Genomic DNA, 22,705 nt, shown 5'->3' on the forward strand with positions numbered 1-22,705 from the left:
AGGAAGCTGCAGAACAGGATGTTGAAAAGAAAAAATAAAGTGCTGTTGGTAGCTTGTGATAAACAAACAAACAAACAAAAAAACCTCCTAGCACTGCAATGGTCATAGACTCAAGCAAAGGAACAAAATCGAATATTTTGTCCATTTTCAAAGGCAGTGAATGTTTCACTGTTCAAATGCACTGTTCTATCTGCCACTGGCTTACCTCATCTTTATAAAACCACCCTATGTCACTCACAGACCATTCTAGAGGAGGAATCTCAGACTGAAATATTTCATGTCTGCTTCATGTCACATGTTTTTCATACCCAGCATCTGAATATTTTATTTTTAAATAAAATCTGCCCAATGAAACATTTACTACATCTAGACCCTACTACGTTGATTGTAATTCAGTCATGTCTAAGTGAATTTGTTTCCTGCAATGAATATAGTCATTTATGCCCATTAGGAAAGACATGAAACTGACTGCCTCTCACTAACCTATTTCTAAGATTGTCTTTCTATTAACGGGGCAGTCGCTTTGACTGGAAAAGAACACAGACTAACTATTACAAACGGCATTACGTGGTAGACCAGTTGAAGAGACATATAAAGAAGGACGTGCTGAGAAACATGAAAGGCCTTGACAAATACACATATCAGTACTGCTTTCCGTCCATTTAGGAAGACAAGCTTAATCGAAGTATTTACTAAACAATTGTTTTGTTAGCTGGCAATCTGAATACTGCAAATTCTGAAATAAGATGCTCTGCTACCTTTAGAGCAGTAACTACAGAAGTGGCCTGACTTCTCCCTACTTCTACAGCCTTGCAATATTCCAAAGCCCCACCCTGCTCCAGAAGTCTAAGGTCAGTGTCAAACCCTTGTAACTCCCTGAACTCTGGGCAGTCCTAGAGCTGTCCGTCCAGCCCACCCAGTCCTGCTCTGGTCCAGCGCTACCCCAGGGAGGTAAATGCCAAGTTCAGGGTCCAAAGCAGTCCTAATGCATGTTTTGGCTCTTGGATCTTTTTAAGAGGCTCTAATACAGTTGAGAGAAGTCCAAGATCCTTGGATTGTCTGTTCTTGGGGCTCACTGGATTGCAAGGATTTGACAGGAATAGAGGATGGCAGGAGAAAATAGAGTAACATTCTCTGCAGACATTTATCAAACATCTAAGGCCCAGGAACCAAAGGGCTGGAGTCCAGGACGAGTCCCAAACCTACCCCATCTGGCTTTCATCACCATGGTGTCTCAGAGCTACACTTGGGATTCAGTGACACTAATTTATGATAAAACTCCGTGCCAGTCAGGAACCCAAATAGCTAGCAGCTAATTTCCACAGCATATGTGCTTTGGCAGAACCCCGCGGCAATGCACAGTTGGCAAATATCTTTAGATTTACTCTACTGGCTTATTTTACAGACTAACACACACACACTCCTAGTTGAATCAGTTCCCCCCCAACTGGCTTGCAGTTTGAGGCCTTTACTGTGTCACAGGCTGGTGGTAGGAATATGGGGTGACTCTGATGATGGAGACACTCAAGGAAATTTTCCACCAGAAGACTTTCAGAGATGACTGCTCCTCTCTGCCTCAAGTGATCATGCATTTTGCCATCAGTCTTATGCAAGGTATTTGAAGATTTACTACAAATCAAAGCAAGTTTGGTTTCATTTATGTTTCCTTATATTAGGAGTATTATGCTTTTATATGCATTTCAACACCCCACCATTCCAGCTCCAAATGATACGCATTCTAGCTTATTTTAGTAGGGGAGTTTTTAGTGCATTATATCATCTTTCTTTACTCATGGCTGACTTAATAAATCTTAATGCTTTTGCTGGCTTGAGCCAGATGCCTTTTTCATTGACTCACTTACTTTTTTGAGTGGAGAAAATCAATTCCTTTTAAATCACTGTCGTACTTGAATAACATTCGTAAAGAGACTACAAAAAAGAATTTCTACTTGACTAAAGCTGGAAATCAAAGTCCGAACTTTAAATCTCTTACAATTGCTTTTCATTCCATGACTTTCTAAGAGGTAGTCTGCATCGTAGGCATTTCATTTGGTAATATTTATGCAAGTTTACAAGTGCCCTGTTTAATTCTGTGTGCTTTCCTCAGATAAACTAAAATGAAAGAAGATAAAAAATCAAAAGTCACCGCTGTTAGTAAATCCTAAACAGATTAATAGGGCCTACACGGAATGATAGCAATGAAAATCGTCCTAATCACAGTACCTGGTATTAAGTATAAGCCTATCACGTGCCAGGCTCTGGAATGGGTGCTTTAACGATAGTTCCTTCATACTTCATAAACATTTTACTCCAGATGAAACGCATCTAGGGAATTATGTGGAACCTCCACCAGGATGGAATAACTGGAACCTATCTTGCCCTCCCACTGTAAACAATTAGACAAGTGGACAAAATGAAACTGAAAAAAGAAAAACCACAGAAAAAGTCAAAGAAACAAAAAGCTATTTTTTTGAAAAGATGAATAAAATCAACAAAAATTAAACAAGAGAGAAAAAGGAAGACATAAATTATCAGTATCATGAATGAAACAGGATGTCACTACAGACCCTAAAGATGTAGAAAGGATAATACAGGAATGCTGTGAACAACTCTACACACATAAATTTGACAACTAAGACAAAATGGATCACATCCTCAAAAAAAAAAAACCAAAAAAACAAAAAAACTACTACAATTCACCCAATATAAACAACTTGAATATCCTTATTACTATGAAGGAAAGTGAATATATAATTTAAAAACTACCAAAAAATGGAATATTTCAGCCCAGGTGCGTTCATTAGTGAATTCTAAAATATTTAAAGAATTAACACCAATTTGATACAATCTCTTCCAGAAAATAAAAGATATAAGAACACTTTCCAACTGATTTCATGAAGCTACGTTTACTCTGATACCAAAACCAGGCAAAGACAATATTACAAAGAGAGAGAGAACTACAGACAAATATCCCTCATGAATACAGACACAAAAACTCTGAACAAAATATTAGAGGATAGGATTCAGCAATATACAAAAATAATTATACACTATAACCAAGTGGGGTTTACTCCAGAGATGCAAGATGAATTCAGTATTTGAAAATCAAGCAATATAATCCATAACATTAATAGGTTAAAAAAGAAAGATCATATGATAAGTCAATTGATGCAGAAAAAGCATTTGGCAAAAGTCAACACCCTATTCGTAACTAAAGTTATCAGCAAACAAGGAATAGAGAGTAATTTCCTCAATTTGACTTAAAAAAAAAATCTAAAAGTCCCTACAGCTGATACTATACTTCATGGTGAAAGACTGGCATTTCCCCTTAAAATTGGGAAAAATGCAAGGATGTCTCCTATCACCACTCATTTAAACTAGTGGCAGAAGTTCTAGCCAGTGTAATAAGACAATAAACAAATAAAATTTATACATATCAGAAAGGAAGAAATAAAACTGTCCAAATTTCAGAAGATATAATTATCCATGTATAAAATCCCAAGGAATCTACTCCAAAAATCCTAAAATTAGTAAGTTTATCAAAGTCATGGGATACAAGATAAACATATAAAAATTAGTTGTATATCTACACACTAGCAATGAACATTTGGACACCAAACTACAATGCTATTTATAATCACTCAAAAAAGAAATATTTAGTTGTACATGTACAACTGTATGGTGTATGCTGAAAACTACAAAATGCTGATGAAAGAAATCAAAGATCTAAATAAATGAAATGACATACTGTGTTCATGGACTGGAAGACTCTAAATAGTAAAGATATCAATTCTTCCCAAATCGATATACAGGTTTAACACGATTCCTATCAACACCTCATCGACATCTTTTGTAGACATAGACAAGATTATTCTAAAATTCATATGAAAGGGCAAAGAAACTACTATAGGTAAAACAATTTTTTTGTTTTTGAGTAATTGAGAAGAATCTTTCTGCTTGATTTCGGTGGTTATTATATAATGACAGTAATCAAGACTGTGTTGTGTTGGCAAGGAACAGACATAGATCAATGAGAAAGATGGAGAATCCAAACTAGACCCACACAAATCGGGCAAACTGATTTTTGACTAAGGTTCAAGAGCAATTCAATGAAGGAAAGATAGCCTTTTCAACAAATGATGCTTGAGAAGTCGTACTTCTATAGGAAAAACAAAACCAAAAACAGATCCTCTAGTTGGAAGATCCTAGGAAAGAATGCAAACTGTGGGAAAGTAATCCAACTGTACTTCTGAATGTATTAAACGATTTCACTGAGGAGTCGGGGGGCAGTGTTGACCTGAATAACTTTGGAAATGAGTAGAGTTCATAGGACTAAAGGCAGAGAGGAAGCTGTACATAAGCATGGTCCTCTAGTATATAAATTTGTTTCCCACAAGGATACAAGTTAAGAATTCTGGGGTGGGAAGGGATAAATGTGGGAGTTTGAGATTTGCAAATGTTAACCACTATATATAAAAATAGATTAGAAAAAACAAATTTCTTCTATATAGCACAGGCAACTATATTGAATATCTTGTAATAACCTTTCATGAAAAAGAATATGAAAACGAATATATGAATATATGCATGACTGGGACATCACACTGTACACCAGAAATGGACACACTGTAACTGACTATACTTCAATTTAAAAAAAAAAAAAAAAGAATTCTGATACTGCTCTACATGTATATAGGAATTGAACAAGTAAATAAATGGATGTTGGATGGTAGGAGCCAAGTATCTTGCTGTTGGTGTGGGAATTAGCAGATAAATAAGGGGGGAAGGCTAGAATGATCCAGGTAATGATGAATCAGAATTGGATATATCAGCATAAATTCATGTTCAGCTTAATTTAGACATAGATGGCTACATATGGCAATCTTTATAGATACAAATATATGCACAGGTTAATATACACACACATATTCCCTTGCTATGTCGGCTGAGAGGACCTGGAAACCACGATACCCTGGGAACAAGAGCATAGCTAGTGCCCAGATGTCAGTTTCCAGGGCCATTCTCCAACAAAAGGCACCGGATTCCTTGGAGAAATGGCTGCTTCTAAGCCTGGAGCAGGAAATATACAAGGTAAGACTGGAGCATCTTGTAGGGCCAGAGAGTACAGAAGTGTTCAAACACACACACACACACACACACACACACCCCAACACTGTAATAACGGGGTATGTCAAAGGGACACGGGAGCCAAAGGAAAGAGCTCTCAAGGCCCAAACGTGGAACATGTGGAGCAACAAAATAAATAAAAATGTTTTGGATTATCACTCACAGTATAAAATAAATATCCACAAGTCCACACTAATATAAATAAATAATAAATTACATAAATAAACGGGGAAGCAGACAAATCTCTCATACAGAAGAACTTCAGAGAGTTTACGTGGCTCCTCTACCCTCAAAGAGGGGGAGAACAACTCCCCATTCCGTAAGTGTGGTTCATTCACAATAACCTTTCAAAGCAAAGAGGGGGAAAGAGTAACGTTCCGGGGGCGGGGGTGGGGTGGAACTTGATAAGCACCACCTCCAGTGGGCGATGCCCAGGTGAACATCAGCAGTCAGAAAGCAGACTGATAGCAGGTAGCCTTGAAGTGATGTGATATGATTAGAAAATGGACAAGGGACATGAAGAGATACTTTGCCAGAGAAGACACACAGATGTTGATCAATCACATGGAAAATTGCCCAACATCATTTATCATTAGGGGAATTCAAATTAAAACCACAAGGTATCATCAAACACGTATCAAAATGGCTAAAATAAAAAACAAAGACAACACCAAATACTGGCAAGGATCGAGAGACACTGGGTCACTATATGTTGCTGATGGGAAGGTAAAATGGTTAAGCCACTCTGGAAACATTTTGGTTTTGTTTTTTTTTTTTTTTTTATAAAACTAGACATGCAACTACCCTATGACCCAGCACTTGAACACATGGGCAACTGTTCCAGAAAAAAATGAAAACTTACATTCACACAAAAACCTGTAAATGAAGGTTTACAGCAGCGTTCTTTATAACAGCTCAAAACTGGAAACAATCCAGACTTCTTTCAACAGGTTACTAGTTAAACAAACTGTGGTATATTCATACCACGGAATGCTGCTCAGCAATAAAAAGAAAGAAACCTGATACAAAAAATGATCTGGATGAATCTCTAGAGCATTACGGTGAGTGAAAAAAAATCCAAAAAGGTTACATGCCGTATGATTCCATTTATAAAACATTCCTGAAATACCGAAATTTTATAAAAATGCAGAACAGATCAGTGGTTTCTAGGGATTAAGGAAAGCTTCCTAAAGTGGAAGAGAAATGAGGGTGGCTGTTAAAGGGCAGCATGAGGAATTCCTGTGATGAAGATGTCCTGCATCTTGACTGTATCAATGTCAACATCCCAGGTGTGGTACTGTACTACAGCTGTACAGTATGTTACCACTGGGGGGTAAGTGGGTAAAGGCTACAAGATATCCCTGTGTATTATTTCTTAAAACTGTTCATAAAGTCTGAAGTTTCAATTATCTCAAAGAAGTTTGATTTATAAAAAAAAAAAAAAAGCAGCCCAAGGGAAAAACGACATGTCAATAGTCCAACTGTTTCCTAACAAATGAGCTAATGGAATTCAGTGGGGGAAAAGATAATCTTTTAAATAAGATGCTAAAATAACTAGATATTCATGTAGGGAAGAAAGAAACTTCTATCTTTTAATCACACCATACACAAAAACTTAACTCAAAACCTAAACCCAAAAGCAAAACCTATTTTTAAAAAATTCTAGAAGAAAACATTGGGGAAAATGTCATCCTGAGGTAGGCAAAGAAAGAACAAACCAAAAAAGAAAAAAACTGATAAATCAGAGATGACCGAAAATAAAAACACCTGCTCCCACAAAAATACCGTGAAGAAGGGATGAGTGAGCAAAAGGTTCACCTGACAAAGGGTTTGTATCTAGAATATGTAAATAACTCTAACAACTCAACAATATGAACAAAATTCTGCTTTTGAAAAAATGGACAAAAGATTTGAAAAGACACTTTGTAAGGTAAGACATACGAACGGTCAATAATCACATGAAAGATTGTCATCAAAGAAATGCAAATTAAAAGCTCAAGGAGAATAAAACACTGATGGCATTTGTCCATGAAAATGAGCTTGAAACTGTAGAACACTGTATTGCGAACTGTAAGACCACTATTGAAAATTAGTTGAGTTAGAAAACAGAGGGAAATATGATAACATTATGCAACTTTTAATAATGCACGTAGACTTTCTGCTATGGTGAGAAAGCAGCAGGTCACCGGTATTGCATTTGGACTGGCAATGCGCCTGGAAGAACTTTTGGCTCCCCTGTTGGAGTGCAGTGATCTCAGGTCCAGTCTGCGGTTTCAGGCAGAAATAAAGCAGGTCCCAGAGAATTGAGGTTGCATTATGGTGTCCTTTCTTTCCGTCTACTGGTCCTGAGCCAAATAATTCTAGGCAACAGAATTACAGAGCCTCCCACTCTTTTGAGTGGGCACAAAATAAGTTAAAAACTGAAAAATGGAGAGGACTTAGGCCAGTTCTTAAGGAGAGAGATGTGTGGAAATCATGACGAGTAAGAGAGTGAGGAGCCTGTCTGGGTTTGGATGGCTGGAGAGAGTGTATTTTCAAGGAGGAGCCTGAATTCAGCACATACACCTCCCAGAGTAACCTGCTGGCCTGAGAGTGAAGTGTCTTGACTCAACTGAAAAGGCCAGTCTCATAAGGTAAATGTGACACTGGACTGGCTGTCTAATTAGGTAACAGTGAGTTGCCTATTCACTCCAGTCAGTCAGTTAGGGAGCTTTTGAGCACTTAGGTGGCCAAGAGTAAGTTTTGCCAAACCTCAGGTATGATGAAAGGATATTTAGTCCCAAGGTAGCAACCCAAAGAGTAGAGGCACCATCATTCCTTACATGATGATGGTAGCTAATATTTTTTCAGCCCTTCTCATAGAATGCTACTTCTCAAAATAGGCTCTTTTTTAAGGGAAAAAAGAAAAGTTCTATGATCAAATATATTTGGAAGATAGGGGGAGGGTATAGCTCAAGTGGTAAAGCACGTCAATCCCCACTATCTCCATTAAAAAAAATTAAATAAATAAACTTAATTACCTCCATATATATATAAATATACATATATATATATATACATATATTTATTTGGAAAATAAACAAAGGCACATAAGACTCTTTACTAAGAGCCTTTAGTGTGTGGGCATCCTTTCTGAATCTCCACATGGCATGTACCATGTCCCAAACATTTTTTCCATGGAGTACCTCATGGGACCAGTGTTCTGTAAAACACATTAATAGTACAACTCTCCAAACAACTTTAGGAAATATTCTGTGGTCCTCTACAGCTTGAAAAATTACCAGGGCTGAATAGAAATAGGCATTTGTTGTTTTCAAAGACAAGTTAGACTGATGTTTGAAGCCGGTAGAGCCCGACTGCTCCCTGTGATCAGGGTGAGCCCCATGAGGAAACACCTAGGGGTGGACTTCCCAGCTGGAGTGCATCTGTGGGAGGAGAGGAAGGCGGAGGGGACTGGGAGGCAGGGGAGAGAGAGGAAGAACGTGACTGAGCAGAGTCTGACGTGGGTGTTCAGGAATCCAGCAGGCCAGGGGGCGCCCAGGACAAGCTGGAAACGCTGGATGGGGCCCGACCTCCCAGGTCTTGAGTTAAGAGCTCCCAAGTTAAGAGCTTTGACCTTTTTCTTAAAGACAATGAAATGCCAGTAGGTGATTTTAAGCAGGGAGGGATAAGATTAGATCTTCATTGTAAAGGTCTCTTCGGAGTGGGGAATGTTTAGGGGTGAAGGGGAATGGGGGTGGGGAGACCCTGCTCTAGGGCAGGCGGAGGTGTGGGCTCCAGGAAGAAGTGAAAGGGTCCAGAGGTTTCTAGGCCTCCTGGGCAGCTGGACGCAGGTAAGGCGGGAGAAGGGGAGGGCCGCAAAGTGATCTCTCAGTTTCCGTCCAGAACAATGTAGGTGGTAGTAACACCGTTTAACGAGCCAGCAAATACTTAAAGGAAGAAAGGAGAAGAAAATCTATGAGGGGTCTTCGAGGGACATCCGAGAGGAATGCTGAGTAGGTATGTAATTAGAATAATATAGGAGTATATTTATAAATTCTTGATATGTAGAGTCTTTCTGGCATGAAACAAAAAATCAAAAGAAAATATTAAGATGTAATTTAATAAAACTAAAATAGAATACACAGGAAAAAACCAAAATACTTTATATATATTTAAAAGGCAAATGAGATTAGAAAAATTTTACAACCTAAAGCAGATCAAGTACAATATACTTAATATAAAGGACTATTTCAAATCAAGAATAAAGATTAATGTGAATGGTCTGGTAGAAAATCAAACAGAGGCTAGGAATAGGGAGTTGTTTGAGAAGAAATACAAATGACTATAAACATATTTTTAAAGTATTTAATCTCACTGGGAGTCAAAGACTTAGAAATTAAAACAATACTTAAATAGCAATGTGGAGCCACCAGAGGGACAATTCTCAGTATTTGTGTGAAGAGAAGGGAATAAAAGCTCCAGGCTACCCTGGGTAGGAGTGAATACCGGCCCTAGGTTTCTTCCTGGAGCACAATATGGAAATAAGCTCAAAGAAATAATCATACATATTCACAAAGAAGCACAAGTGAGAACATTCGCTGCGATGTTGTTTATAATAGGAGAAAGTTCCCAACTCTCCAAAAGTTGAACTGAAGATGGATTTTTTAAAAAAATCATGACATATCATATAATGGATGACAGGGTAACCAGTAAAAACAATAAAACAAAAGCACATTACTTAATGCTTTATGATATACATATATTTTTAAGTGAAAAGTAGATTTCAATATAGTATGAGCAGCATGGTTCTTCTTATGTTCAAGTACATGGATTTACACTACACACTACATATTATACACACACAGATCTTCAGGAAAATCCCTGGATAAATGTATCCAAATTTTAACAATGCTTTCTCCTAGTAGTGCAGTTTTAAAGGGTGGGTTTTTTCCTATAACTCTATATTTTCTCATTTTTCTTCCATGCTTTTTATTGTCTGTGGGATATAAATGTCTGAGAAAAAAATAAAAAAACAGGATACTTCCTCAGTATTATTTTTGCATCCATTGATGAGTATAAATGGCTGTGCGTGTTTATAAGCCAGGCAGAATAAACAAAACCGTCTGAAAATCATTTTCTGGAGTGAGCTCACTTCTCTGTCCCAGGAAAACCCAAAAGGAAGATGCAGGATGTGACACAGATAAATCGAAGGAAGATCAGAAGTTGCTTCTCCTACGTCTTGAGTGCTGGCATCTTCCCCAGAAGCACAAATGAGGCTCCCTAGGGGTGCACTGAGGACCAGGCTCTGGGGAACGCTCCAGGGCTGGGGAGGTGGCCACAGGGGCTTAGCGGGGGAGGGCTGAGCACGCAAGGTGCCCTCCAGCCAATGACAACGTTTCCCTGCAACTTCAGTGCCGCCCTCTTCTATCGGGCACCTTACATGTCAAGCTTCCCAACCTGTAACCAGATTGACCCTGACGCTTTTGTGGGTTGAAAAAGTGCTGAAAACAGAGACCTGACTTACACTCTGCAGCTCCGGACTCCTGGGTTTGACTGGAAAAGAAAAGAATGAAACCTTCTCTGCCCCAGTGGTTCATAATTCCTTTTGAGAATCTGATGATAATCTGAGAGCCTTCCCTCAGCAGGTACATGTACATACAACACTTCACATCTATTTTGGGGGATTCAAAAACTCCCTGAAACCCTTGTGGGTGGCGACTTTGAAGGAGCCCTTGCTAAGAAGGATCCCCTAGTCTAGAAGTGACTCTTCCCACTCAGAGCCCCGGGGCCACCAAGGCTCCTCTTGAACCAACCCTGTCCTCCCTGCCTGCGTTGCCATCAGGCAGTTTTCTGCCCCCATCCCTTCTCCCTCCCCACACCTGTCCTGTCCTTGTCTTCACTAATAATTCAGCCCTGAACTGAGAGCATCTGTCTCTTACTTCCCACCACCACCACCACCTCTCTATTATTAAAATCCAGTCACTGCTGTATCTTCCAATAAAAATAAATGCAATTTCTGTGGAAGACGTATTTGATCCTTCCTCTCTCCTTCCTGCTTCCGTCAGCACTGAAATGTTTCAGGTGTTCGTGTCAGGGCTCATCTCTCATGTTTCAAAGCTACAGCTCTGGAAACGTACAGCAGTGGTAGTCTTGGCAAGTGTCTGTACCAAATGCTGATTTCAGAAGAGCCTCACTTAATGACAGCACAGTAGGCTGTTTTAAAACAGATCATCCAAGCAATGCCTACTTTTACATTTTGCAATGGGATTCAGATTTTGCAATAACGTATGCATAGAGGTGTCTGGGCTTTTTAACAGCCACAATCTCAGGGGTCTTGCAGTAAATTTGAAAACAGTGCCCAGATCACTTGCCTGTAAATCCTGGCGTGCAGACACACGTGCCATTGAGGCCGTCACTGTCACACGTGCCTCCATTCAGACAGCTGATGTTAGCACAGGGGTCCTTGTAGGCTTCACAGTGGATTCCTGCCAAGAAACAGACACAAAAGGGGTGACTCGTTAGGAAATCTCCAGCTCCCAGGGCCCTTGAAAGGATGATGTTTGAACAGCCTTTAACAGTGTGGAGGCTGATTCCCAGAGGGGGTGTGTGTATGCATGTGTGTGCACGAGTGTGCGTGTCCACATGCCCACCCTTGAGTTTAGATTGTTGCAAAAACACATCTTATGAGAAAATAACAAATTCAGCACCTGCTCACAGGTCCCACCATAAAGTCTTTTGTGTACTTCTCTGATTACACACCCCAAAGCCTGGGGAACAGAAAGTTAAAATTCTGAAAAATAAAATGTATCAGTGATAAATGCTTTCTTTTTTTTCAACTGAAGTATAGTTGATTTATAATGCTGTGTTAGTTTCTGGCATACAGCAAAGTGATTCAGTTATATATGTATATATTCTTTTCATATTTCCATTATGGTTTATTACAGGATATTGACTATAGCTCCCTGTGCTACACAGTAGGACCTTTTGGTTGATCTATTTTATATATAGTTAAATACTTTGTACCTGCTAATTCCAAACTCCTAATTTGTCCCTCCCCTACTCACTTTTCCCTTTGGTAACCATAAGCTTGTTTTCTATGTCTGTGGGTCTACTTCTGTTTCATAAATAAGCTCATCCTGTCATATTTTTGATTCCACATATAAGTGATACCATATGGTGTTTGACTTTCTCTGTCTGACTTCCTTCACTTAGTATGATAATCTCTAGGTCCATCCATGTTGCTGCGAACGGCATTATTTCATTCCTTTTTATGGCTTAGCAGTATTCCATTGTATATAAACACCACATCTTCTCTAGGGACAAATGCTTTCTAAGTCTCCAAAAGAAACAGAAAATAGCCAGATAGCCTAGATAAAATATCAATATAATTGATAAGCAGCATCCTGAAGGTGAAGATTTGCAGTCAGATATTTAAACAAGCCCCAGTTGTACCTTGGAAAACTGCAGGGGAGAGAAGGAACCGTTTGTCCCTAGACTCCATTCTCAAAGACCACATCAGTTCACCACATGCTAAAGTAACGTGTTGTGCACATCACCTACTATGCTCCACGCCCTTGTGCAGTGCCTTATGTCTCACTGATCCTCGCACCAACACCATGAGACAAATACCCAGACGCAAGGTCACCAGTTTGGCAGGGAGGGAGCTGGGATCTGAGGATGCTGGCCACTTGAATGTGAGTCTGCTTGCTGAGTATTTCCCTGAGACAGAGCTCAGACAACATTCCATGGAGCTCCGTGCCCATTCAATGAAAAAGAGGTATTAAAGAATATTTTATAGCAAAAATAGTTCCCATTGGTGTAAAAAATAGTCTACATGTGCATGTGTGTTTGCAAATGTCTGAAGTGGGACCTAAAGGAGAATGAATTACTTTGAATGTCACATTATGTATTTCTATATTGTTGGAATTTTTTTCACAATAATTACATATTATTTTATAATTTTATTCAAACAAAACCTTTAAAAATCCAATGCTATTCGAAAGGATTTGGATTTCTGGTGGTGTTTCAGTGGAGTGTTGAGAAGGATGAATAAACTAATGTCTCTCTCTCATCTCCCACCCTTTGGAGAAAAAGATAAATTACGTTCTGTGTAAGAACATATTTAATGATAAGCTCTCCCTTTCCGACAGCCTCCAGAAAAAATAAGCATAAAGTAAATAAGAACAGGATGGTATTTACTTAATTTCCACCTCCTGACTTCACTCAATTGTCCAAAGGACTGCCACACACGGTGACTCACCCTTTTGTCACTGAAATGATTCTTGCTGGGATTTTTTTGTTCTCTCCTTTCTTTTTCAATTTTCAATGCTCAAAAGGAGGGGAAAAATGCAAGAGAAGATAGAAACAGAACTAGCCATCTGTAGTGACACCAGTGATTTAGCTGAGCCTGCTAAAGCATTTTACAGCGGATGGGTTTTCATTTCTTTTTATTCTTTGCCCTTCATAGCCAACCTACAAACAGTATTCTGCCAGATACTTTTCTTAAGTGGCCTTCAGATCTTCGCTTTACGTCTCCCCAGTTGACCACCCCCTGCAACGCCCCTGCCTCATGCCTGGTGGGAGGCGCTCCCTGCCCCAAGCCATGTCCTGGCTCTCTCTGTCTCCATGACTTGATGGAGCCTCCAGGACTCAACAGCCTTAACACACCCAGGACTCAGGGTAATATTCAAGCTCAAACTCATTCGAAGATTAAAGTAATTATTTGCATAAACTGGTCATTGTTCTTCACTGGAGTGTGCATAGCCTCTTCACCCAGAAGTCTCTGTTTCCATTTTCCCACTGATTCCCATGTAGCACAGGCTGATCTGAAAGAATACAATGTAAAAGAGCCTCTTCAGCTTCAAAGCGTTTATCAAAAAAACAAGGATTCACTTGTACCCCAATGTTCACAGCAGCACTATTTACAATAGCCAAGATGTGGAAACAACCCAAATGTCCATCGACAGATAACTGGATAAAGACATGTGGTATATATACACACACATACATACACACAATGGAATACTATTCAGCCTTAAAAAAGGATAAAATAATGCCATTTGCAGCAACACTGATGGACCTGGAGAATGTCACTCTAAGTGAAGTAAGCTAGAAAGAGAAAGAAAAATGCCATATGATATTGCTTATATGTGGAATCTAAAAGAAAAAGGACACAAATGAACTCATAAAAAACAGAAACAGACTCAAAGACATAGAGAACAAACATGTTTATCAGGTGGTAAAGCGGGGTGGGAAAGGATAAATTGGTAATTTGAAATTTGCGCCTTTAGGGAGTGATGGAAATGCTAGCTATCTTGATTGTGGTAGTGGTTTCATGGGTGTATACACCTATCAAAATTCATCAAATTGTACACTTGAAATATGTGTAGCTTATTATACAGGAATCATACTATAATAAAGGTGTTAAAATAAAAAAATCAAAAGGATTTGCATATTTACAAGTTCCCAGGAGGCTGATTGATGGGAACCAGGTGACAAAAAAGACTTTCAATTTGTAATGGGAAACACAGCCACAACCAAGGTTCAGAGATGTCTGGGGAAAAAAAAAATCTATTGGACCTAAAGTAAAAGTAATCAAGGAAGATCTTTCCTGGGTTTCTAATAATACATTTACCAACCTAACTTTACAATATTAGCATAACTAATACACTAGCACACAAATTACCATATTCTTCCAATAAGGCTGAAAAGCACATTCTAGGCTAAGTATGTAAGCATCTTAACCTAAAAAGCCTTCAGTAAGACAGATTTGATGAAAACACCCAAGATAATAAGCCATTTCAATCTTTTGGATGTTTTCAGAGCAATAATTTTATCCTTTGTTATTTCTCTTTTTCAAAAGATAGGACATTCAGCCACTTGAGATTCATTGAGAGGTTTCTGGCAGCAAGAGCGGTCCAAAGCTAATCTTCCCAGCAACACGGTGACTATGAAGCAAGGTGGGCTCGAAAGTCCCCAGTGAGCACTTTGCTTACTCATGTGTCTATACGCTAAGCCTTGCTAATCCCTTTGTAAAAAAATATATTTGTCATGTTGCTCAGCTTGCTGATTAGAACTGAACAGCTCTGAGCTAGAAGTCTGAAATGTAGAGAAGAGACAGCCGTGAACACCACTGAGGTGCCGAGGGAGCGCCCATGCCGACTCTCCTCCTTGGGCCCCCTGGGCTCCACCTGTCTGCATCCCAATTCTGAGTGTTGGGCATCCTGTGTCCTTTCTTCTTTTGCCCTCTCCCCCAACCTGCTCTGCCCCTGGGATGTTCTTTCTGCCAAACCATCTGATGTTCTTTCTCTGAAAGTTGAAACTGACCTTCCTAAGAGAACTCCATTCTGCCGCCGTGCGTTGAGAACACATTGGGATTCCCATCATGGCAGAGTTTATGGTGTTAAATCATAACTTATCTGTTCTCCTGTCTGATCCCCCACAGCTGTCTGAGGTCCTTTAGAGCAGAGCCATATCTCACCGCGTGGAAGAAATGATGGTGTATCACCAGAATCCTGTCCTTTCAGGAGGGGCGACAGGCTGTGTACTTTGGCTGACACACAGGTAGGATTGCCAGCAGACTGAGAAGCCATTCCAAATCTGCCTCAGAAACACCCTATTTTGTCAGGAAAAACCAGGTCCGCACTTCAAACCAAGTCTGGGGAATGACACACGCATCACCCGTTGGCAAAGGATGGGACACGCACTATGACGAAACTGCTGTTTAGTCTCAGGCAAAAATAAACTGTAATTCAGTCAAAACTAATAAAAATTCATACTTTTCATATTAAGGGATAGAGGGGCTATGTTTCTGAAAAGATCTTTATTCCAACGGGGCTCTTTAGAGAAGTCAATTTTAGAATTAAAATGAGCAAAAATTCAAAGAGTCTTGTGCCAATTGTAAATCTTTGTTGTCATCACAATTTGGTCGTAATTAATGTTTTGAAGACTGAAAGGCCATTATTTTACCTCCAGGAAAATTAAGTCAGGTAAAGAAAATTAACCCAAAGTGTTCTTTGAACTTCATATTTACTCTAAGACATCACCTTATTTTACTCAAACTGCTTTCCTCTGTGAAAACTTTCCCAGGATTTCAACCTTGCAGAGCTCAACCTCTCCAAGTCACTTCAGAAATTACAATTGACATCCCAACCTCATGATTCCTTGTGTGGGCCAGTCTCAGTCTGCTCTTCTGGTTAAGTAAGAGCCTGATAAAAGAAGAAATCCTGACTTATCCATTTTTCTGTCTATCACAGTACTTGAGAAGAACCACGTACACAAAATACCCAGAAATTCTTGTTCACTGGTTACACAGAGGAAATAATTCTAGCCAACAAAGAAAAAGTTTTCATCTTTTCAATTATAAATTTCGGCAGACTTTAAAAATGAAAAATTAGGTACAATGTGATGAAACTCATAACCCAATGATCTTCTTTCTGAGACTCTACCCACCCCCCAAAATCCAGAAACTATGAAAATTATATGAATAAAGGTGTTCATTCCAGAATTATTTATAGTGGCCTCACATCAGATACAACAAAGGAATGCGTAAATGTTACCCCATGGGAACATTACATAGCCATTTAAAATTGAACTAAAAGTTTCTAACAATATCTAAACCAAACATAAATAATGTTAAGTATGAGAAGAATGATACAGACTGGCAGGTATAATCAATTGTAACTATACAAACATGGATATTAAAAGAAAATGGAAATAATACAGATTATGATTGCTCTTACAGTCTGTTGTACAGCTGTGAGCTATCAAATTTTCTTATCTCTAAATTTTTATTGTTGTTGCTACATTATTTTCATAATTAAAAATTGGAGTATTTTCCTTCTAACGTTTGTCACCAGAAATTCCAAATCTTGTGACGGCTCTCCTCCCCTCCCTCACTCTTCCTCTGGATGGGAGGGTTAATCCCTTCTACCCTACCTCTCAACGTCTGCCCATCACTCTTAGTTTAGAAGTTCTATCACTTATTGCTACTTTGCTAGAGTTTACACTCCCATTTTCAGCAGTCTTATTTAAACCCTAACGTAAAGCTCTCTATAGGTATATATCAAAATGAAACAATCACTTTACCTGCCCACTGGGATGAGATCTTTAATACACTTGTATGCCTTCCAATCCTTCCCATACCCTCCAACTCATGGGTTTGGTTAAAATAACATGAAATTTAAGTTTGATCATTTAAATTTTTCCTTAAGAACAAATATAATGGCATACCTTAGGGTGACTCGCAATGAGTCACTCCCTTGTATAATTCCCTCCCACTGAGTGTGAGCTTCTAACCAACAGCCTTTAGCAAAGTTTAAGAGATTTTGAAGATGCAGTTAAAGTCTCTAATCAGTTGACTTTGAGTTAACTGTAGGTGGGCCTGACCTAACCAGGTGAGACCTTTAAAGGGTTCAAGTCTCTCCTGAAGTAAGAGGTGCTCTCTCATCATTGCTGGGTTTCAAGAAGTAGACTGTCAAGAATTCTACAGCCACAAGGATACGAATTCCATCAACAACTTGGGGAGACTTGGAAGCTGATTCTTCCCTATTTGAGCCTCAGGTGAGAGCTCAGTCCAGCCAACACCTTGATTCCAGCCTTGGATTCCAGACCTTGACCAGGGAATCCATTATCTATGCCTGGACCTAGGAAGCTGTTAGACAATAAAAAGACGTTGCTTCAAGTCCCTACCTTACAATAATTCACTGTGCAGCAATGATCATTAAAACAGTAAATATGCCTACTTTTTCAAGATAGTTTTCTTCACCATTAAATTAGCATTCACAACCACATTAATATCATCTATTTAGGTTTATCCCTGCATTTAAAGACACCTGCTCAACCCTCTCCATCCTCTTCTCTACCTTCCCCTATCTGGCTATTTTTGTTCTGATTTAGTTCCAATTTGACGAAAATACTTTATAAAATAACTTTCCTAGAGAGGGCACATGGTGTTATGTTTCCTGTATCCTTAAATGCACAAAGTGCCTTTCTTTAGCTCTTCAATACAAATGAAGCTTTAACTACCAGAGCTGTTCACTGAAAAGTCTAAAGCACTCTTCACTGTTGTTCAGCTTCATTACAGAGAAGAGCAATTCAGTGCTGATTGGATTCTTTCTTTTGTGTATAACCTGAACTCTCTATGAAGAATCTCGTTAAGGGGGAGGGTATAGCCCAGTGGTTGAGTGTGTGTTCAGCATGTACAAGGTCCTAGGTTCAATCCCCAGTATCTCCATTAAAAAAAAAAAGATAAATAAATAAATCTAATTTTAAAAAAAGAATCTTGTAAAAAATATTCTCTACATTCTTGCTAGAATTTGGAAATTCTACCAGGAAATCTCAGACTGTGTCTCCTCTCCTTCTTCAGTCCCCTGGCCTTCTGTAAGCCCATTCTACTTGAAAACTTCAATCTTCATCTCATAGACTTCTCCTTCTAGTAGCTAGTTGATCCTGATTTTATTTCCACGTGTTCCTTTCTCTTCCCCGCCGTCCATCATTTGGATGAAACGTATCTCTTGGATCTTTTCTCCACATTTTGTGTCTTTTCACTCAGTTTCCATTTCCTCATATTTTTACCTCTATCACAACATAATTTCACCTTTTGCTTTTCCAGATCGAAACTTAATTTTGAGTAGTATATATTATTTTTTCACTTTCCCTCTTGAGTGCTTAAGAGTTGTTGGGTTTTGTTGCAATTTTGTTTTTACTTCCTAGATTTTTCTCCCTCCTTGACCGTTTTAACAAGCCTACCTGCAGACTCTGACGCATACTCAAGTTTGAGAACCACTGCTGTGGGATGTGGAAAATTCGATAAATTTGAAAATGTTTGCAAATGATAACCTCTCTTTCATTCCATGAAGATGGAAGTAAAGCCAGTTACAGTCTACGACTGAGTGATTTAATATGGGGCTTGAGAGAAGTGGCAAAATTTGGGAATACCCACTGAGAAAAATGGAGGAAGAAGGTGAAAAGGCTGGGATCACAGTCCATGAATTTGTGGAGTCACTAGTGGGTCATCATATACAATTTCATTTTCTATTTCTTGGTCATGATCACTTGACCAAGGATGACCAAAGACAGGAACGTAAGAGGCATATTCAGAGCATACCTTATTAATAATTTTGTCATTTATAAAGGAGAAATTGACTTCATAAGAGCCATCATAAACTAAAGAATCTTGGAATTAATTCTTTAATTGCAGTATAATCTGTTTATAACATTGCATTAATTTCTGATGTACAGCAGAGTGATTCCATTATTTAAATTTAAATAGAATTTAAATTTTTGAAGCATATCTACCACTATCAATTCTGTCATTGAAGAATCTCAAAATCTCTTCATAAGCATGACTGCCCTTTCTTTAAACAGACAAAATAAAGACAGGTCAATTGAAGAGGTTCATCCAGAGTCTTCTATAAGCTAGTGGCACTATCAGGATGACTACTTAGGTCTCCTAAGTCATTGCTCCTTTATTCTTCTTTCCCGACTTAGCAGACTGCCTATTTCTCAATGCCCTGATCAGCCTAGAACTGAAATCCATGTGGTGAAGCCAGCACATCCATCCTTGTGGGAGCTGGTGGAGTTCAGCTCTATCTAAATGGACATCCTATTCCATGAGAAGCAACAGATCTGCTGAACAAAAGCGAAGACCTGGCCCAGCCTCAGCCCTTCCATCCAGGGCCTAGATTAAGTTTCTCTGTGTGCCCTGCAGAACCTCGAGGCTCACCAGAAAGGTCTCTAAATAAACGTGGGTCCATCCAAAGAGAAGCAAGGTCAGCTACAACATGAGGTCACCAGCAGATGGATGGTATCAAGTAAGTGGTGGTGAGATCAAGAGGGTAAGTGAAATGGCTATAAATAGAGTCCTCAGAAGTATTACAAAAATCTAAACCCAGCCCTGAAGTCTTGGCCTAGGAACAGGCTCTCTGGCCTAGTGCCATCTGAGGGGGTCGGGGCTCCAGTGAAGTCACACCAATGAGCCTGCTGGGGAGGCAGACGGAAGGGCTTTCCAGACCACGCTGGCCGGGCTCCCGAAGGCTAACACGCTGCCCCTTGGGTTACCGTGAGGCCTTTTGCATTAGTTCATGCACATAAGGACTTAGAACAGGGTCTGAACATTGTAAATACTCCTTCCATGTCGGCTCTTTCCCCAGAGTGACTTTGACACGTGTCCACTCAAATGAACTCACATTTCCCTCCCGTTTAATGACTCATTTAATGACAATTAACTCTCTGGCCAACATGTGAGACTCCACCTGCCTCCTCCACCAAAAAGCACAGCATCCTCTCCTCGCCCAGTAAGCGCCACAGAGCAGACACCTTCCTCCCCCATGGCTGTGTCCTCCCACTGTGTCTGACAGTCCGCTTAAAATCACCTTCTATCGCCAGCTTTTTACACATTCGACGGAGAAGAGAGTGAGGATACGAGAAGAAGGAAAGGCAGGAGAGAGATTTTTTTTTTCAGTTCATAGAGAGGAAACCTGAGACTTGCAAACTATTCTCCTCGGCCCCATAAATCATCCCACTGCCAGCATTTGATTCTTATTCTAAACAGTTTCATGCTCCAATCAGAGGCTGAGAAATCCATGATGTCATTCAGAGCCAATCTGGCACCAGACGGCCCGGGGATGCTCACCTTTGTACTCCGCCAGGCACACGCACTCGTAGCCATTGACGAGGTCCCTGCAGGTGGCAGCGTTCAGGCACGGGGCAGAGAGGCACTCGTTGTATTCCTCCTCGCAGTAGAGGCCATGGTAGCCTGAGGGACAGAGACAAAGGTCTGCGGTCAAACTGGTACCATTTAAACCCACACTGGACCAGCCTGCAAAGAAGGCAGCTGGGTATCACTGGAAAATAAAGCCCAGACAGATGGGATTGAAGGAGCTGGGTCTCTTGGGGTACACTGAAATGTGCACTTCCAGGAAGGTTATGAACAATCTGTTTTTATCACCCCTTTTCATGATCCCAAGTATAAAAGAAGTGACCTCATTGATCCACCAGGCGGTCCCATTATGATGTCATGTCCAATGGTACTGGGGACTGGGAGTCGTGAGTTACTGAGTGCATCTGCTGTGGTCACAGGAGACAGCAATAGAAACAGGACTTACAGCATGGCAGGAGCAGCTCCTTTCAAGGATGTGGACCCCATATCCCCTCCAATCCACTAGAAAAATATATCTAACTAGAGAGAATTTTATCAAAGAAGAAAAGGATCAATGATTTCCTTTGTTTTTCAAGTCAGAAAAGAAACTCAGCTAAAAAGGTTTATCTGAAATTCCTGATGAAATGTGCAGTCTTTTTGTTTGTTTATTTAAAATGACAATTATCTAAATCATAATATTTTTAAATGTGCTTAAACTTTTTAATTATTAAAAATATAATGAAAGCAATGAAGCAAGAGAAACCAACAATTGCTCAACAAAGATGGCGTCTGCTCTCCTTTTTGCAAAACAGGTGTTTATTCTAAAGGACAAGAAGACAACATTCTTTGAGATGCACGCACGAATGTTAGGCTGTTTCTAACTTTCAAAAACATGTGTTACTGCCAATTTGCAGGGAAACCGGGCCATTTTTGTCTGGCCCTGTCCAAACAATGAGAAACATGTGAGTGCTCTCAGAACTCACCCTGCCTGTGTTGGTTCTGAATTTAGATAAGCAGAAAAAATAAACGTTTGCTCAAGTGGGAACTGGAACTACTTGCTCTTTTCCAGCCTTTTCAGCTCAGAGCCAGCCTGTCCAGCCCAGAGCCAGCTCTCCAGCTCAGAAAGTCCCATTAGGACATGCTAATGTGTTGAACTATTCTGTTTCTGGTACCTATCACAAAAGTAGGTTAAGCTCATATTTGCATTATTCACAGAGCACTTTTCAAGTATGTTGCCATTTCAGTTGTTTCTGAACTGCTTTCCACATTGAGGCAGGGATAGTAGCCCCTCGGAGGGGACCTCGACCATCCCAAGACAAATACACTGGGGATTTCAATTCTTCGTCCTTTTTGTAGTTTTATGGAAATATTCCCTATCACCCTTCATCAGATTATTTCAGTTATTTAGATCAGAGGTTCTCAGCTAACAGCAAGTTTGTCCCCCAGAAGATATCTGGCGATGTTTGGAGACATTTTGGGTTGTCACAATTATGGTGGAGGAGAAGGGGTTGCTCCCAGCATTTAGTGCTGTGAAATATCCTACAACACACAGAATAGCTCCCCACAACAAAAAACCTACCCTCTAAAATGTTAATAGAGTCAGGTGGAGAAATCTTGCTCAAGATCAGGTATCACCAAACTGTGGTCCACAGGCTAAATCCATCCCAGTCTGTTTTTATAAATAAAGTTTTATTGGGACACAGCCACACTCATCCATTTATGTACTATGTACTGCTGCTTTTGTACTATGATGGTAGATTGTTGCAACAGAGATCATATGACTTGAAAAGTCCAAAATCTTTACTATCTGACCCATTATAGAACAAGTTTGCTGACTCCTGGTCTAGATTCAGCAGAAAATCTTTCTTTTTTACAGGAGTTTTGGATATTAACTGCTTATCAAAAACACGGTTTGCAAACATTTTCCCCCATCCTGAAGGTTGCCTTTTACTCTGT

The 22,705-nt window shown here is 39.7% G+C and overlaps 1 protein-coding gene across 2 annotated transcripts in view; it reads right to left on the bottom strand.

Moving 5' to 3' along the window:
* DNER (delta/notch like EGF repeat containing) overlaps window positions 1-22,705 on the bottom strand; it is a 264,365-nt gene that overhangs the window by 15,397 nt on the left and 226,263 nt on the right. For both annotated transcript variants that reach the window (XM_074364443.1, XM_074364442.1), the window contains exons 9-10: window positions 20,744-20,866; window positions 11,481-11,594 (exon numbers count right to left, since the gene is read on the bottom strand). In XM_074364443.1, coding sequence (XP_074220544.1) covers window positions 11,481-11,594; window positions 20,744-20,866 — 237 coding nt within the window. The remainder of the gene's footprint in view (window positions 1-11,480; window positions 11,595-20,743; window positions 20,867-22,705) is intronic.

The sequence above is a fragment of the Camelus bactrianus genome, chromosome 5, assembly GCF_048773025.1.
Source record: "Camelus bactrianus isolate YW-2024 breed Bactrian camel chromosome 5, ASM4877302v1, whole genome shotgun sequence".
Lineage (NCBI taxonomy): Eukaryota > Metazoa > Chordata > Mammalia > Artiodactyla > Camelidae > Camelus > Camelus bactrianus.